Below are 20,131 nucleotides of genomic sequence, written 5' to 3'. Positions count from 1 at the left end.
AGGGTTAAAAAAGAAATCTGAGGAACGAATTATACATTTTCCCATAGGTTACTATATGCGATTTAGTGCATTTTCGATTAATGCTGCCTGTATTAAAGAAAGCATTAGGCACATTAATCGAAGTCCTGCTGTATTTCACAGGGGTGTACCAGCTAGGTGGTGATGCAATGCTAGATGTGACTGACTGGCTGATAAGAGAATAGAGGCTGAAGAAATGGTAGTGCTTAAAATATTGCAGAACTTCAATGCAAACAGAGCATGGGATTAGATGACACGTTGGCCTGTGTTTTACGAGCACGTGCAAAGAGCGCTCCTATGACCAAGCTACTTAATTTAATAGTCCCACATTATCACGGAGGCTCCAAGATAGAAATAGCAAATTTTAGGCCAATCAGCATCTCAGGAGTGGTGGTTAAGGTATTGGAGAAATTGGTGTAAGACAGAATTCAGGACTGGGTGGATAGGAATGTGATGATACTCTATAAGGGACAACATGGATTAGTACAGAGTAGGTCATGCCTTAGTAATTTCCCTATTTTTTTTTTTATTTTTTTATTTATAATAAAGTGACAATGAAGATACAGGAAATGAATACTCATTAATGCTCATTCAGGACTGGGTGGACAGGAATGTGATGATACTCTATAAGGGACAACATGGATTAGTACAGAGTAGGTCATGCCTTAGTAATTTCCCTATTTTTTTTTAAATTTTTTTATTTATAATAAAGTGACAATGAAGATACAGGAAATGGCTACTCATTAATATTGCTAGTCTTTGCAAAGCCATCTGACAGAATTCCACATAGAAGTCTGTTGCATAATTTGGAGATGGATATCAATCTGGTGATTGGATTACAGAATGGCTGATGGATAGATATCCAAGTGTTTTATGGAGGCGGGTTGACAGGATTGAGTCCAAGCGAAGGCAAGTAACCAGTAGTATACCTCAGGGTTCAGTACTTGGTCCTCTATTGTTTAATTTGTACATCAACAACATAGGAAATGATTTCACAGGAAATATTCAGTTGTTTCTTGTGATACTAAACTGGGAAGAGCAATGGTAAATGAAGATGATACAGAGATCCTGCAAGAAGACAAATAGCATTATGGGCAAAGTTAAATAGCTGCCTGTTTATTGGGGCCAAGTGTAAGGTGATGCACTTTGGGAAGAAGAGATCACATGCTATGTACTATAGAGATAGAATTAAGCTGCAGGATGAGGGGCCAGGGACTTGGGGGAATGATTATTTAGAGGTCATATTATGAGGACTGTCAAAATAGCACATAAGATTAAGTTGTAATTGAAGAACACACTAACAATAAAGGATAGAAAGGCTATTGTTTTTCTATATAAGACTTTAATAAGACCACATCTGGACTAATAAATGCAGATCTGGACACCTAGCTTCTATGGGGATAAAGTGGTGGAGAGGATTCACAGACAAGTAAAGATTGTGCAGGTCTAAGGAATGCTTCCTATGAGAATAGACTGACAGTTTGTGGGCCTCAAAAAAATAACTGATAGGCAAAAAAGAGGAGACATGACAGAGGCATATATGCTATTAAATACATTTTATGGGAATTGACATTGAAGACTTTTTTTTTTTTTTTGTTACATGCAGTGGTGGAGAGGATTCACAGACAAGTAAAGATTGTGCAGGTCTAAGGAATGCTTCCTATGAGAATAGACTGACAGTTTGTGGGCCTCAAAAAAATAACTGATAGGCAAAAAAGAGGAGACATGACAGAGGCATATATGCTATTAAATACATTTTATGGGAATTGACATTGAAGACTTTTTTTTTTTTTTTGATACATGCAGGAAGAGAGAGAACAAGGGGTGATTGTGGAAATTGTGAATAAGTGTGGTAATAAAGGTGTTAGGACTAAACATTTTGATTGGAGAGTGGTGAATGGGTTGCCAGAGGTGGTTGTGAAGGCTTCATCAGTGAATGAGTTTAAGGAAAGGTATAATAAGTATTGTGAGAATTATGAATCTCCTGAGATGAGTCTTCTGACTCCACGGAGATATCTATATAATAATAATAATAATGTGATGCTTGCTATTTCTTTCTACATTTAAACTCACCAACTTACCACATAGATATTCTTTTGACCTCAGAGAAGGAAACAAAAATAAGCAATATTTCAGCATACTGTGAATATATATGTATATAAATACTACAAATACAAAAAACTAGTAATACATGTATATGTAGTGCTTTTTTTGTATTAAAAAAAAAAAGCTAGTGCTCAATCTTTTCTAGCAGTAAAAATTACCAAATAAAAAGATAGAAAAATATGACAAAAAAAAAATCATTTATCAACACTGTTACTTTACAGGTTTTTTTTTTTTTTTTTTTTTTGAATAAGAACAAATTAAGTTATAAAAAAAAATTTAATTGCATGTGATAATTTTTATAAAACTTCCAAATTTTTATTGTTATATCCAGCACAACAAGCCATGTCTACTGCAGGATGAGGGGCCAGGGACTTGGGGGAATGATTATTTAGAGGTCATATTATGAGGACAGTCAAAATAGCACATAAGATTAAGTTGTAATTGAAGAACACACTAACAATAAAGGATAGAAAGGCTATTGTTTTTCTATATAAGACTTTAATAAGACCACATCTGGACTAATAAATGCAGATCTGGACACCTAGCTTCTATGGGGATAAAGAATGTGTTTTGGAAGCAGCCATAAATGTAACTTTTGCTGGGTTTATGTACATCAGCAGTAGTGGAAGTAGGTTGTGTTGTTATTATTATAAATAGTAGTGAAGAAATTGCTTCTGTCATCAACAAAACAAGCTGTTGGGCTGATCAGACTCATTTGAAAAATTCCTCATTTACTTCTTGAAATTAGTATCGTTCTCAGTGCTGGCTTGATTGGTCAAGTGGTTAGCATAAGATCATGGGTTCGAATCTTGCTGCGGGCATAGAAGTATGCAATTGTCTTACCTTGTGTACTGCTATAACCTTTCATATGGTGCAGTATGATCTTTGCTGTCCTTGCACCATTAAAACCATAAATCATTGTCATCCTCAGTGTTTTCATCAATTCATAAATTTTACATTTAACTGAAGCTGATTGACATTTTTTTACTTTGCTCTCACCAAATATAACTTGAAAGTTAATATCTTTAGGTCACTGTTTTCTATCATTCAGGCCAATACTTTAGATCAGCATTTTTACTAGCAAGCAGTAGTCTGCTTTCTACTTACTGTTTCAAAGTTCTGCAGAAAACTTTCACATAGAGAATAATTTCCATAATCTGTTCCATCCAAGAAGAGAAACTCCTTGAAATTGTAGATTTTTGGCAGTATCTTTGTAATACCGTTCTGGAAACATTTGTCTTTTATGAAAAAAAAAAAAAGTTGTAAAACAACTTTATTTATTTGCACTGCACAGATATCATAGCAAATATATAAAATTTTATGCAGCAAATATCTTGACAACTGACATAGAATAAAATGCAAGTTTCGTTAAATAACTAAGCTTATTTGAATACTAGATAAATGTATAAAAAAAATTACTGAATATTACAAATTTCTCGATGAACCACCTCTGCATGTAACTGTTAATAAAGATGCCAGTACCATACCATGGAGTAGCATGTAAAAAAAGTGCATATTTATTTTTTCCTTAAGATCATCATCATATATATAAATATATCTTACTTGTGAGTAGCAGAATGCTTATGATTTTGACTACTGGTCCGATGATGTCCAGAAACCTTATGAAGGGACACTGATGAATGCCTTGCAGGACTATTCTGTTTTGCTTTTGCTAAGGCCCTTTTATATGATAATGTACATAGCCAACATAAAAGCTTGCCATCAACCTACCAAAAAAACATTGGTTTACTGAGAATGTTACTGCAATATTTAAATACAACTGCCAAACATAATTATGAGGAGTTATTGAAAAATAAGATTAAATGATCCATAGCACAAGCAGAATTTTACTTGAAGCAAATATGGAAACTATTTTTTATCATAATGATTAAGATATTTATGATAGCATAAGTTGACCTAGTATCATACAATTCCAGATTTTTATGTTCTGAGCCCTTGTTGGATGTCTTGCTGCACTACAAATTCTGTTTTAAATCTAGAGGATGGAGTGTTTTGTAATGCTTCCATTCAACAAGTTTTGCATCTGCTGCTATGTAGAATTATCATGCAGAAATACAATCAAACAGAGAGAGAGAAATGGGGGGGGGGGGGTTCTGGTTGTGTTATAGCCTCTAAATGCTGCAATGTGTCCCAAGCACGAGAGGCAAAGCTATTGCACATTTTAATGCCATGGATGGACTAAGAGTTACATAATCCATTTTCCCTCTAGAGAAGAAACATGAAACTTCTTAAGCCAATTCAGGACTCCAGTAAGCAGAGTGGTAGTCTGACAGCAGCTAATGAACCATTCAGTGTCATAGTGAGATCTGAACCCATAGCCAGTTGGTTGGAAAGCAGTTAGCCATTCAGCCAACTAGGCTAGTATTGCTGTCTACTCTCCATAAAATAAAACTTCATCATTACCCCCCAAAGATAGCAAAGCTTGCTTTTGATGGAGTAGCCCCCCTCGACCTTGGGGAGTAGAATGTTTTCATTCCATCAGCAATCTGTGATAAAACACGATGAATGCAAATTTCATTCCCTGCCTGAAATGCTGCCAAGGAAATCCACAAATCACCGAAGAGTTGAAAGTTGAGGCCAACTAGCATTTAGCTTTCTGACCTTCCATCACATTCCTCACTACCCAAATCATGCTATCTTAACTAGTAATTAGTAATGTCATATACTACTTGACAGCCAAATGATCCATTTGTCATAATCGCTGTTTCTTTTACCCTGTGCTGTGTTAAATTCTATGTTAGAGCAGTTCTGTGGCACACTCCAAGGTCACGAACATCAACATTCCAATCACTACACTGCACAGATCAACTTGAAAAGATGAAAATTATGGACACAACTACCATGTTGGAGTAAAACTTTAAAACTTGAAAGTGTTAAAGTTTTAAAAGTTTAAAAAACTTTAAAACTTTTAAAAGTTTTAAAGTTTTACTCCTAATTTTCATGTTTTCAACTTGAAAACATGAAAATTATGGAAACAACTACCATGTTGGAGTAAAACTTTAGTTTAATATAAACCTAAATATTAAACTAAATTTTTACTCCAACAAGGTAGTTGTTTCCATAATTTTTATAATGTATTCTGATCACCGTGTAAGCATGAAGGAAAGGATCAACTTAAAAAATTTTGTATTTCATTACACTTTTATGGCTTACTTTAACAAGCTAGCAGCCAATTTCCTGTACACGTTCTGCACATGAAAACTGAACAATATCATGAAGTTCCTCACAATGAGTTTCTAAACAAATCATCATTTGAAACTGTAAATTACAAAAATCATAAAAACTAGCAACATTGTATTCATATTTTATAAACACCTCATTTAAGTAACTAAAAATTTAAATAATGTATCTGGAAATTTTTAAAAATCCAATGTAGAGATCAAAGCTGGTTCTTACATAGCCCAGGTTAGAGAACCGACCGGGATTTCTGACCTAATGTCTCATTCTCGACTTCTCACAGTGTACCCTATTAGTAGGTATCCAACTAGATACTGAAAAAAGAATCAGTTGGAAATTTGAGATTTCAATGAACAACCTGTATTCTAGATGCAAATGTAAGTTTCTGTGGTTTAGCAGTTCTATGGGAAGTTTTTGGTACTGAGAAGACATTAGAATATAAATAGTTTAATAAAAATAAGCAATTAAAACCCGACAAATTTCGTAAGTCAATAAGACTCATTTTTTATTAAACACTTTATTTATATCATAATGTAGTCTCAATACCAAAAACTTTCCATAAAACTGTTTTCTGTATAAAAGGCCTAAGCCATGAACAAAGAGATGGCATTACAAACAGAATGCCGTGCTAGATGAGACAATGCACAGTTAAACACACCTGATCCTTTCTTTTAGTGTTACATGGTGATCAGCATTCATTTCTATAAAATTATGGAGACTAAAACCATGTTAGGAATAATTACTTTAATTTCCTGACATTTTCACCTTCATATTAAGGTCATCACCTGGAGTGTGTATATTATATACAAAGATAAACTATATTCTGGCCTAACCTCTACTGGAAAAAAAAACTACATCAAAGCTATATTCTATTTATAACATTATCAAAGAACAAATTCACATAGATAGCTTTAATACAGCAAAAGTAGTGACCTAATTCATAAATTAACAAGAGTGTTATATTACAGTTATGATCCTGGATTGCTTACAGTACTAATTATAATGAACTCACTTAGACCAAAAGGTTAAGTGGGTAGAATATGTGCCATCCATCTCGGGATTTTATTTATAACAAGTGCCTTTCCAGTCAATTCTATGTAGAGTATTCAGAGCATGATCAAAAAGGGCAGATTTACCATAGTTATATTTAATATGCCATTTATGCTCCTTTTCTTCTGGTAGGAATTGTACATCCTCAGATGAGTTGAATAAGTTTTTTACTTTTGCAGGAGATATAAAGGCAGCATTAAGGTTGTATTTCTGTAGTATTCTGTTTATTTCATCTGATATACCTTAATGTATGGAATGGCTACAGTTTTATTGTAATATAGTTTATTTTTGTTTTTAAGTGGAGTCTTGAACAATTTTATTGATAGTATTTTGGCTGTAGTCATTTTTCAGGAAGGTATTGCTGATCATTTTTAATTCATGTTTAAGTGCATGTTCACTGGAGCAAATCTTCAAAGCCCTGTTTTTAAGTGTCTTGATGGCACCTAATTTTTGTGTTGGATGGTGGTGGTAAGAGTTTATGTGTATATATTGGCCACTACGTGTAGGCTTATGGTAAACAGTGAAGGAAAGACTGCCACAAGGAAGACATGTGACAAGAGTATCTAGAAAGGGAAGCGAGTTCTGACTTTCAATTTCAATTGTGAATGGTATATGTTTGTGTTGTTTGTTTAGGTTGAGGAAGGTGTGTAACGTGCAGCCATAGGACCAGATAACAAAAATATTATCAATGTATCCAAGCCAGACTTTAGGTTTTAAATTAAAGCAATCTAGAGTACATTGCTGAAAAGCTCTATATAAAAGTTAGAGAGAGAGAGAGGGGAGGAGGAGGAATGACCTACCAACTCCTTGAATGTTCATACTAGTTTCTTGGAGAGATGATAATTGGGGCTGTCGATACCTTCAACTATTGGCCGAAGCAATATGATTTGCTTGTGAATCTTGAGTAAACCATAAATTATTGGGGAATGAGCATAGCATACAGTAGTTTTTTTAACTGTATCTACAGGCCAGGATGTGACTGATTTCAAGTAATTTTTCTGGTTTCTTTTTAATCTGATTAGTTGGGTTATAGTTTATAAGCTGATAGGTACTGTTGTCTGAGACTAATTGATTCATTTTTTTTAGGTAAGCTGTTCAGTTTAAAATAACAGTGGCACTGCCTTTATCAGCTCTAGTGATTATGATGTCCTGATTTGCTTTTAAAGATTTCGCAGCTGCTAATTCAGATATGGTTAGACCACTAGTTATTTAGTATTACTTAAAATGTTTGAGGTTTATAATTGTATTTCATCAGCTATTGTGATTGGGAGAAATCTTATGCTTCTTCCAATTTCTTTCACTACGCGTTATTCCCGCTTCCTATGCAGGGTGCGTGTGTTGCTTAGATGCGACTTCTTGTTAGTGCCACTCCCAACCAACATGTCGCCTAGTCTTCCGCTGGGGGGAAGATATATTTTTGACTGTAGCAGTGTATGTTCATTGGGCCGGTTTGCCTGCTTGCGGGATAAAAAACACCAGATAAACTAGCGAAAAAACCCTACTGCCCGTGCCCAAGACCGGCTAACTTGCTATACCTGATGAAGATCCTCAAGTTCCTCACGTCTTTGACGGGAATCGAACCTGGGACACCCCTTCCCCAGTCATATGGTTGCAAGGTGCAAAGCCACTAGGCTAACCTCACGGATCTTATGCTTCTTCCAATATGGTATATAAAATCCAATTTGTTAACAGCCCTGGGTGCCACAACAAAGTTTAAGGCTTTACTAAGTAGCGAGAGTTCATTGTTGTTCAGGGATAGAAAGGATAATCACATGACTGTTTGCTGAAAGCAATTGTGACACCTGTTTTACCACTTAATTCTGGTTGGTTGTTGTTATCCTATCTTGTTAGTAGTTGGCTGTTCTTGTTATCACTGGCTTGTGGTTGGCTGTTTACATTCAATGATGAGAAATTTAAATTTGCCGTTTAATGATGAGAAGACAATATTCAAATAACCTAACTAATTGGATTAAAAAGAAAACAGAAAAGTTACTTAAATCAGTCACATCCTGGCCTGCAGATACAGTTAAAAAACTACTTTACACTACTCTCATTCCAAAAGAATTTATGGTTTACCCAAGATTCACAAGCAAATCATACTGCTTTGGTCGATAGTTGAAGGTATTGACAACCCCAATTATCATCTATCCAAGAAACTAGTATCAACACTTAAGGAGTTGGTAGGTCATTTCACCTCCTATATTAAAAATACACAACACTTTCTAAATAAAATTAAAGACATCACACTAGAAAAATGTGATTTATTAGTCAGTTTTGAAGTCTGTGTCCTTTTCACAAATGTCCCAATCAATGATACAATTCTTCTTTTACAGGACAAATTCCCACCCGATCTCAAAGCACTCTTTGCATATGTACTACATTATAGCTATTTTGTGTGGCAAAATACTTTTTACCTACAAAAAGAAGGCACAGCCATGGTCTCACTGCTATCCCCCCACCCCCACTAACTTTTATATGGAAGCTTTTCAGCAATGTACTCTAGATTCCTTTACTTTAAAACCCAAAGTCTGGCTTAGATACATTGATGATATTTTCATTATCTGGTCCCATGGCTGCCAGACATTAGACACTTTCCTCAGCCACCTAAACAAACAACACAAACACATACAAATCACAATTGAAAGTCAGAACTCACTTCCCTTTCTAGATACATTTGTAACATGTCTTCCCTCTGGCAAGTTTTTCCTTCACTGTTTACTGTAAGCTACACATACTGGCTAATATACACACAAACTCTTACCACTACCCAACACAAAAACAGGGGTTTTGAAGATTTGCTCCAGTGAACAAGCACTTAAACATGAATTAAAAGTTATCAGCAATACCCTCCTGAAAAATGACTATAGCAAAATACTATTAATAAAATTCTTAACAAGACTCTGCTTAAAAACAAAAATAAACTAGATTAATAAAACTGTAGCTATTTTCCATACATTAAAGGTATCAGATAAAATAAACAGAATACTACAGAAATACAACCTTAATGTCACCTTTAAACCTCCTACAAAGTTAAAAAACTTATTCAACTCATCCAAGGATCCACTTCCCCCACCCTGGTCCACCCTGGAGTATACCATATTCAATGCACCAGTAATTTGCCCTATATAGGTGAAACAGGATGCACAATTCTTATCAGAAAAAAAGGAACATAAATGGCGTATTAAATTTAATAACTATGGTAAATCTGCCCTTTCTGATCATGCCGTGAATATTCTATCTAGAATTGACTGGAAAGGCACCTGTTGTTTACATCACACTGAAACGTGGTATGAGTGCAAATTTAAGGAGGCCTGTGAAATTCTTATCAACCACTCTAATCTTAACAATAATGGTAGTCTAAAAAATCCCAAGAATATGGAAGGCACATATTCTACCCACTTAACCTTTTGATCTAAGAGTTCATTATAATTAGTACTGTAAGCAATCCAGGATCATAACTCTAATATAACATAGCTCTTGTTAAACTATGAATTAAATTATGAGTATATGATATTCAATATGAAATGCTCAGATGAAGGTATACAAGTTTTATGGTGGCTATAATGTATAATTCAGAGAAAGTAGAGTCGAAATGTCAAAACCAGAGTAGGTCTCTCATGATAATACATATCTACAAAAGGATATAAAACTGAGGATAGTGTTACTAAGGAATTTCCTAACACTGAGTGTTCCAGGTAAGATTTATTCATGAATACTTGAGAAAAGAATAAGAAAATGTAAAAGAGAAACTTGTAAAAGAATAAGATTTTTCAGGCCAAACAGGAGATGACAGGATCATGTTTTTGCTTCCCGACAGATAGCTGATAATCAATGGAATATAAGAAGGATTTATACTCAAGTATTATACATATGGAAAAATAGTATATGATAAAGTGTGAAGAGAAACGCTGCTCTAAACACAATTATATGGGGTAAATTAGACATTATATCAAGCAATACATAATCTATATTTAAGTTGTAAATCAGGAGTTGGAATTTCTGGAATATGGTTTGATGTAAAATCAGGTGTTAGACAGGGGTGCACACTATCTCCATTGTTATTCAGCAGCTACATAGATCACATCATGAAGGAAAGTGGCATTAGGCCTGATATCAAAATTGCAGATATTCGACTTGGCTCTTTACTTTATGCAGATAATGTTATAGTACTGAATAAATCCAGTACAAGTATGCAAAATTCTATGACTAAATTTGAATAACCACTGTAACAAATCAGGCATGAAAATGTGCAATAAAAAATTTGTAAAAATAGGCAGGAACATTTAAAAATCTGTTGCATCCTGCATGAAGAACCCACAGAGGAGGTCAAATATTTCAACCATTTAGGCATAATTTTTAATGAAGATGGCAAATATGAAATATGAAAAAAAGATAGCAAAGCTGATATTGGTAAGGAATCTGCTGAATCAATTCATATGGTTTGAATACTGTCTTATATACAAGGTAGTATTCAAACCTGGTCTAACTTATGGATTGGAGAGTTGGGTTAAAAATAAAACAGTTGATATAAGACAAGACCATAGACAAGAGCTCTGAGAAAAATTAGAAGAGTGAACAGCTAGCATGAATGAAAATCATATGAAAAACGAAGATACTGGAAGGAATAGCAAAACAGGTGTGTAATGCCAAGTTCTATGTGCATTGGAGGGAAAGTGCTGAGAGGAAATTATAATGGAGTTATATGATATTAATTATTATTATTTTACGCCATCTCCATGTAGTCTGGAGGCTCATCGTGAGAAATCCAAATTAACCATTATACACAAAAATCCTATCATACCTCTCCTTGAATCCATTCATCATCAGGGAATTTGGCACTCCATTCCACTGACTCACCACTCTCTGCACAAAAAATTTGGCCTGTACACACTCTTACACAACTTCCATGGATGGCCCCTAGTTCCCTTTAATATATTTATGATATATTAAAAAATTTCACTTGCATCAATTTTATAAAATCCCTTCAATAACTTAAAAGTTACTATCATGTTCCCTCTTTTCTGCATATCAGCTAACTTTGTAACCCACAAACCTTCAACCTATCCTCGTAGGGAGTATTCCACAGATCTGTCACCATCTTGGTCACTCGCCTCTGAATCCTCTCCAGTCACCCAAGAAACCTAGATGACCAAGAAGACAGTAGTCAGATGATGCAGCCAAACCATAGCTTTATAAAGAGGGATAATAACTTCCTTATTTTTACTTGTTAGTGTGTTTTTCGACATTCAACTAATCCTTTGAGCCTATTTAACTTTTGCAATATGCCGTCTGAACTTCAACTCTTTGCCCACCATTATTCCAAAGTCCTTAGCCTCATAAATTTCCTCCAATTCAATACCATCAATATGATACACCATATGCAACCTTTTCAATCCAAAGTGCAACAATTTTGCAACATTAAATTGACAATCATTATCCTTGGCTCACAATGCAAATTTATTTAAATCATTCTGCATGAATATCTACATCACCTTTATCAACTATTGCTCTCCCTATTTATACTAATTATATTAATAATAATAACAATATTTGTATGGGTTCCCCCGTTTCTCTCCCATCCCTTGGGGAGGGGTACTCCTGATGAGGGATATATTTTATGGCTGTAGATCCGTATGTTCAGAAGGACAAAAAAACTCAAGTTTCCAGGTGGCGAAAACCCTCTACCTCCATATGAGACTGGCTAACTCACCTTTAGTTGAAAGAGACCAAGTAAACATTCTTCATGTCATAGACGAGAATCGAACTGAGTCTTTCCGACCAAAGGGCTTCGTCTATACCAACTAAGCTACAGAGTCTCTATATTATATTAATATTATAGTTACATAACAGGAAGTAATAATGTAACCATAAATCAAGTAGTGCAATCATATATCACTCAACAAGAGTAGTGAAATTGTGAAGTTTATTTATTTTTTAAATGCATGAAAATAGAATAATTGCATTATAACAATACTGCTGTCCCCAAGAACAGAAATTAAACAGCTGTTATCATCTCAAAGTTCCAACTCTAGCTGTATCAGTGAAAGAGATGCCTCTGTTGGTCAATTTCTATTCTTTGTCTGGAAAAACCGAGGTTTGAATCATGTCTAAGACATGAAGAAGCTTCATAATTGCTTTTTTGACTTAAAGATGAGTTATCTCATAATGATGTGGCAGTGTTCCCTCTCCTGGAAACTCAGGCTTGTCATCTCACAAAAATAATCAGCTGTAAATCCAAATAACATCAGTGAAAGCTATTCATTGCCTTGCAAGGTGACCAAGCTTCAAACAGAAATTCAAAATTTTTCAAATGATGGCCTCCTTGCAGAAAAGTGCCATAGTTGCTGCCCCATCTTATTCTAATAATTATAAATATTTCTAATTAAATTTACTTCATTTTTATTCTCTTCACTTCGAAGTTTGATGACCTGTTGTGTTACTTACCTACTAATAAACCTAATGCAGGCCACAATAACTAATCCTAGAATTAATCATGATTAAACACCTATCTACTTAGTCTACTATAGCTGTGTGGATTCTCTATCTCGGTGTTTCTCAACATGTGGTCCTCAGGCAGACTTAAATTAATTAAATAAATATATATTTTTTAATTATCTAAACAGATTAAAATTGAATAAGTAAGTAAAAATTATTGAAATCAAACGGAGACTTAAAAAAATAACAAATAAGCCTCAGAATGTTCAAAGGTGGAAGCAATAAAACTATATTATTGTTCACTTTACCCTTTTTATTATTAGTCATTCTGCCGCTAAATTTGAAGAGGCAGAATGACAATAATAAAAGAGGGGTGAAGTGAACATGTGTTATCCACATTTCAACCAATAGCTTGTTGTTTATTGATTTTTATTATTGAAAGTTTCTCTCCTTCAACCAAGGCTCAGTATATCTTGAGAAGTGCTAAGTGATACTTGAACAAAGTGTGTCCGAGTTAACCCCAGTATTATATATTTATATATTTTTCGGAATCATTTTTTAATAATGGAAAAGTGGCTTAGAACTAGGACTTTGACAGGTGATGCTAACCCTAATTGTGATGCATGTGTTGTAACAGAGAGTAAATCTGATACTATTAAAGAAGAAGAAACAAGCAGTTCAAAGAAAAAATACAGTAGGAAATATAACAGTTCATATTTGGAATTCGGATTTACTAGTTGTGGAGATGAAAGTGAACAGAAACCTCAACGTGTTTTGTGTTATGAAGTGTTGTCGAACGAGTGCATGAAACCTGTGAAACATCGACGACATTTAGAAACTAAACATTGTGATGTGAAAAATAAGCCAATTGAATTTTTTCAGCGACACTCAGGGACATTAAATCATGGAAAAGATATAGTTTTGGCCATGGGTTCCATTAATAGCAAGGCACTGGAAGCATCCTATCTCTTAAGTTTGTGCATAGCGAAAACAGGGAAACCTCATTCTATCGGGGAAAATTTGCTACTTCCAGCTATAAAAGATGAGGTGAAAACAATGTTTGGCTACAAGTTAATAAAAGATGTTGATTTGATTCCTCTTTCAAATGACACTGTCGGTCGCAGAATTAATGATATGGCAGGTAACATAGAATCTCAGTTAATAGAAAGAGTTAAGAAGAGCCCTTATGTGTTACAAATAGACGAGACTACTGATGTTACAAGTGATGTGCAGTTAATATGCTACATAAGATATGCGCATGATAACAACATTCATGATGATATTCTGTTTTGTAGAACTTTGCCACCCCGAACAACCGGAGAAGAAATATTCCACACTCTCAATAATTACATAATACACAAAGGGATCCAGTGGGAAAAATGTATAGGCTTCTGTTCGGATGGAGCTCGCACCTACACAGGCAGGCATAGTGGGGTTGTTTCTATGGTCAAGGAAGTAGCTCCTCATACATAGGGAAGCGTTAGCCTCCAAAGGAATGCCACCAGAATTTAAAGCTGCTATACAATGCTGTAAAGCTAGTTAATTTTATTAAAGCTCGACCGTTAAATAACAGGTTATTTTCAATACTCTGCGATGAAATGGGCAGTGAATATATATACAACTTTTGCTTCATTTGGAAATTCACCTTTTCAGGGACAAAGTACTAACAAGGTTATCTCAATTAAGGCACGAATTTTTGTTTGTAAATTAACGTAATTCTGATTTTGTATCACTCCTTGACGAAGCATGGCTATCAACACTATTTTATCTTTCAGACATTTTTTCAAAATTAAATATACTAAATCTCTCCCTTCAGGGAAATTCTTTAACTGTTCTTGATGCCTACGAGAAAACAAAGGCATTCGAGAAAAAACTGGTTTTATGGATTAATTATGTAAAAGACAGACAATTTGCACCTTTTCTGACATTGGAATCCTTTTTAGTGGAAAATTATATTTTTGTTGATTCTGACTTTCTGGAAAGGGTTTGTGACCACCTCAAAAATTTTAAATAGAATTTTGAAACATATTTTCCGAATAACTTTTATAAGAAATTTCTGTGGGTTCGTGATCCGCTTCAGGCTTGCAGTCACGAGAACGACCTTTCGTTATCAAAAAAATAACAGTTATTGAGCTTTCACTTGAAAGCTCAATTAACTGTTAAACTTGAGGAGAAAAAAAAAAAAAAAAAAAAAAAAAAAAAAAAAAAAAAAAAAAACCGAGTCAAACCAAGATCTTAAAACTTAAGATCTTGGTTTGACTCGATTTTGGATCTTGCCTTCAGTGACAAGTGAATTTCCCGAATTATCTGAAGAAGCATTGGAAATTGTCATGCAGTTCTCGACAACCTATCTTTGTGAGAAAAAAGGATTTTCATCGCTCCTTCAAATTAAAACAAAATACAGAAATCGTCTCCGTGTGTGTGTGCCGATCTTCGACTGAATTTGTCCAATATTGAGCCAGATATCCAGCAACTCTGCAAGGGCCGAGAAGCTCAACCATCTCATTAAAAGTAAGTAGCAACATAATTAGATCATATTTATTTGTTTAATAAAAATTAAAACTTTGTTCAATGTTGATACACTTTTAATTATTTATTTTAAATTTAATTAATTATGTTCCATATGTATTCAAAACATGCTTTTATTATTATGTTTATAAATTTATTATGTTAAAAATGGCATAGTTTTTCAGAAATGTTGGTAATTCCTATTTAGGTGTTTAAAAAAAGTTCAAAAAGTCAAAACGATGTATAGGGAAATAAATTAAAAACACCATATTTATTTTTGAAGTAAAACTTTAATGCGAACATTGTCAAAGTCTATTTCATCACTCAGTTGCTGTTTCAGACAGTAAGGCAAGATTTCTTAAACACCAAAAAAGTGCTCCTGGGGCAGATCGCCCCCCCCCCCCCCCCCCCGTGCCAACTATGCCTCTGTAAGTTCAGTGGTCAGTAGAATTGTTTTAGGTATTTTACTGGTCCTTGGGCTTAGAAAGGTTGAGAAACGCTGCTCTATCTGATTTGTCTATTTTGCAGGAATTACATGTCACTTCCATATGCAGTTAGCTCAGTCGCCTTCAGTCAAGGTTCTTATAAATATTCCTCATGTTTTAGATGGGATTCAAACTCAGATTTTTCCAATAGAGATCTGCTGGCTATTCATGGAGGGGCTAATTATTTATTAATTAAATAATTTAGGTGGGAAATGGATTTCATCGCCCAGTGTAAGACCATCACCCCACTTATAAGAGGACTGAAGTGGCTTGAAAAAGTTCCATGTTTAGCTTCTAGAGTAGAGTTTCCAGACTGCGTAAAAATAAATTTAAAAAATATCTAAACTGATAAAAAATATATATCTTTAGCCCACCCATGGTACAAAATGTACTATAGGTTTGCGCAGAACTTTTCATGGGGGAAGCAAAAAAAAAAAAAAAAAAAATTTAAAGGTAAAAAAATTGATAATTAAAATATATACTACTTAAAACTATTTCATTGATGCTATTTGAAAAGCTGATGATATTGTGGGTTTTTTCAAAATTACCATGCTGAACCAACTTTCAAAAATTGATAGGGATTTCCTTTAATTATGAACTGTTTTATATAAATAAAAGTGACATTTGTGTCTTTTTTTAAATGGATGATTGCACATACTTGTTTCATTTAGCAGTATTTAAATAACAGTAATTACTTCAAACATCTAGAATATCTTACTCTTCAGTTTTCATATCAACTTTATCATTCTTTTTTTTTTTTTTAAACCACTCTTTCCTACATTTCTAAACTTTTCCAGTAGCCTTAGCCCCCAGAACATTTTTTTGTGCTTGACTGCTATATCTTCTGTATCCTTATCAAAGGTTCCAGACTTTAGTTTAGCTAATTTTACAAAATGCTTCTTTTCCATGACTGTCTCTTGAACTTCTTGAGCCCACCACAGAAACCTGATTTTTCTATCATTGTAGATAACTTCACCATATGACTCTCTCGCTGACTTAATCAATGTTCTCTTCAGTCTGCCACTGAGGCTCGAAGGTTTGATTATTATGCTGTCTTTAGTTCATATTTTTCCATTTGTATACATTTTTAAGTATAAAGTTTAAGCCGCACTTTACTTCTTTTTAAAATTTTCTTACAAACTTGTTCTGAACTAGCATGAAGATATTGCTATCAACAATAAAATAGCCAATGATACTTATTTCTTGGGTCTTCTCTCCATGTGAATTTTTCTATATCCATGTTGGACCATGGTGTTCATAACTAGTCTGTTTGATGATCAGACATGCAGCATATACTTGCCATTATTATTGGGCCTGCTTTTTCTTCATATTTTTCCAAAACATTTCTATATGCCTGGTATTAATTTCTGACTCTGCTATTTAGATCTTCAACAAGGACAAACTTTTTTTTTCTTTATATAAGCTGCCTTTTCTAATGATTTGAAAAATTACTCCACTTCATCCTCATAAAACCATCTGTGAAACCATAGGCATAAATAACTGTTGGATTTTCCATTTTGTTATTTGCCTGCATCTCTCTCTCTCTCACTTTGCAATATTATCTGCTACTTAAGATTATCCTCATGTTTGGTGTTGAATGCTATAGCTATTCCTTCCCTTTTGTGATCATTATTCCTTGAATATAACATTTTTTATTTGTTAGAATCTGACCTGTTTTTGTCTTCTTGTCAATAACACTGATTATGTCAATGTGGTACTTTTCAAATTTTTTTGTCAGTTACACTTCTTCTCTATTAATGGTACCTATCAAATACTGCTAATGAGTTGGAGTTTATTCCAACATAACAGTGGCACAGGGGGGGGGGGTGTCTTGTTTAACAAGTTGAGATGATCATCACTCTCTTGCCTTCACCCTAACTATTTGGTGGTGAGAGAAAACATACTGTGCCCTGCCGAAATTTTCTGCTTGTGTTCCAGCAAAAGTGCCATGTATCGTGATGGTTCTTTAATTGTAACTAAATCTGCATGGGACTAATGTGTTTGTTTTAGGATATATTAAAAAACAATAATTAAGGAGATTGCTATATTGGGTTTGTATATTTGAATTACTAAAAGATTAAATATGCAAACCATCATTAATAAAGTCATGTCAGGATGGGAAAGAAACAAAGGAGAGCAAGAACAAGTGAGAATAGAAATACTTTTATTACTGACAAATGAATTATTAATAATTGTGATATTATATGTGTGTCCTATAAGTTGCTGGGCAGAGCAAATTGCATGTGATCCTATAAATTCTAGACATGCAAATATGCATTTATGATGGCATGAAAAAAAAAAAGCCAGAACCAGTAATAGAAAAAATTAAAAAATATAAACATAAATGGATGGAACACGTTCAAAGAATGAAAACAGAAAGATTACCAAAACAAGCCTTAAAGTACAAGCCATTAGGAAAAAGAAAACCACGATTCAACGATGACTTCTAAGGCTGGAACAGGCCATGATAAGCCTAAATCCTTGATACATGATGATGACGAAAAAAAAAAAAATTATGAGGAGAGAGGGAAAGAGATTTGTTTACAAAGTATAAATAGCTAACAAATAAATAAACAGCTGTTGTATACATTTGGTAGATCAGCAAATAACCATAGAGAAGGGATAATCCAATGAACTAATAATATTGATCAGGTGATTCATTTAGGCATGGAAGGAATACAGGTGGGTATATAGATGAAGCAGCAAATCATCTTGTAAAAATTTGTCTTGCTTGTTATGTGTATTTATTTCTGTTTTATTTATATTTCGCTTCATTTTTTTAAAGTTTCTTTTGTTTACTGAGGATCAGTATACATTTTCAACACAATAATGGGATACATAAATAATTTCCAATCATTATTGGAATTATCCATCTTTTTGCATATCTCTTTTTTTTTTTTTTTATCAGCAGTTTTTCTGTCTTATCAATAAGAGATCACTAATACAGGCATCACTTGCTTAATGTGCCGAAATTAATTGCGACAATCCCTTGATATACACGGCAAGAGTTTTGATTAACACGCCTTTAACCCTGAGGAGCTCGCAGCTGATCTGACAGATACAAGCAAAATGCTTAATATAAATATTCTCACACAATTCAGTGCATAGCTTAGAGGTCATGAGTAGCTGTGCATTCATATGTTATGAGTGATATTCCGCACTGTTTTTTGCTGTCAGTTTGGTTTAACACATGTTATGTAAAGGTTTGTAATATTTGACAGTAAATTGTATCTGAGAGATACCAAGACCTCCGATGTCAGTATAGTATGGTTTAGTTTTTTTATTTTTTGTTCAATAATTTCTAGATTGTAACTGGAAATAAATAAACCATAATGTATTACTGAAATAAGAGAGCCAAAAGCTTATTTATCATACATGTCCTCTAGGATATGTGCTTTACATTAGGGAAAATACTAAGGAAAGTGATCTGGAGCTTACTCCACCTTTACTATGAGTTGCCCATAAGGTTGCTTATGCTTGCATCTGCCGAAACTTTTCATTTCTATATGTTCGGCACGAAACTCTTGTAGTTTATATATTCGGCTATGAAATAATGTTCGATTCAATATCCACTTAATTTGTACCATCATGTATCATATTTGCAGTATTTTTTTTTATGTTTTATTGCTTGTTTGCCGAGGTCTGGAGAGTCATTTTGCTTGTTATCGTAGAATTTATGCCGATAAGAAAAAAAACTAAAACTGTTCAAATGACTCTGGATAAAAAATTGCAGTAAATAATGTAGGTACAAGTATTTATTAAACATTTACTTTGCATTCATTTTTTATCTTTCCTAAAAGAGTACCATATAAAACGAATTATTAATACAGTAATCGATCATGGACGAATTGTAATTTTTACGATTGATTATTAGATTTGATTAACGCGATTTTGATATACGCAGTAACATCGAGGGATTAATTAACTGTGTTAATCAAGAGATACCTGTATATACTAGTATTTTGTTGTAGATCAACCACTTCTTATAATATATAGTATTCATTTTTATTCAGGAATAGATAAATTTTAATCTGTCTGTTTTTTCCAGACTGGAATAAAAATACGTGTGTAGAGGCTTAAGTGCTGTGAGGACATCATGTTGGAGGCTTAATGGATTTTTTTACAACACTCAAAAAGAATTAAAATAGAATTTAATACTTCCTATATTTTGTCCTAGTCACTAGGACATCTACGGGGATTACAAAAACAATTAATGTAACATATACACAAATAACAAACAATACTAAGCCCAACCACGTGGGTGACACTAAAGTCCTATCTAGGTAGAGCGCCCTCTAAGGGCCGTAGTAGGTGGCCTGGAATGTAAGGTG

At 33.9% G+C, this 20,131-nt stretch overlaps 1 protein-coding gene across 1 annotated transcript in view; it reads right to left on the bottom strand.

The window, feature by feature from the left end:
- LOC150099404 (protein FAM76A-like) overlaps positions 1–16,708 on the bottom strand; it is an 88,996-nt gene extending 72,288 nt beyond the window's left edge. Inside the window, exons 1-2 of the mRNA XM_090404340.1 lie at positions 16,580–16,708; positions 3,688–3,851 (exon numbers count right to left, since the gene is read on the bottom strand). Of these exons, the coding sequence (XP_090260466.1) occupies positions 3,688–3,851; positions 16,580–16,708 (293 nt within the window). The remainder of the gene's footprint in view (positions 1–3,687; positions 3,852–16,579) is intronic.
- Between the last annotated feature and the right edge of the window lie 3,423 nt (positions 16,709–20,131).

Source organism: Typopeltis vanoorti, chromosome 14 (assembly GCF_054136105.1).
Source record: "Typopeltis vanoorti isolate ZY-2024b chromosome 14, IOZ_Tvanoo_1.0, whole genome shotgun sequence".
NCBI lineage: Eukaryota > Metazoa > Arthropoda > Arachnida > Uropygi > Thelyphonidae > Typopeltis > Typopeltis vanoorti.
The sequence above is the reverse complement of the archived record's forward strand: the minus strand, read 5'-3'. Positions and strand labels throughout refer to the sequence as shown.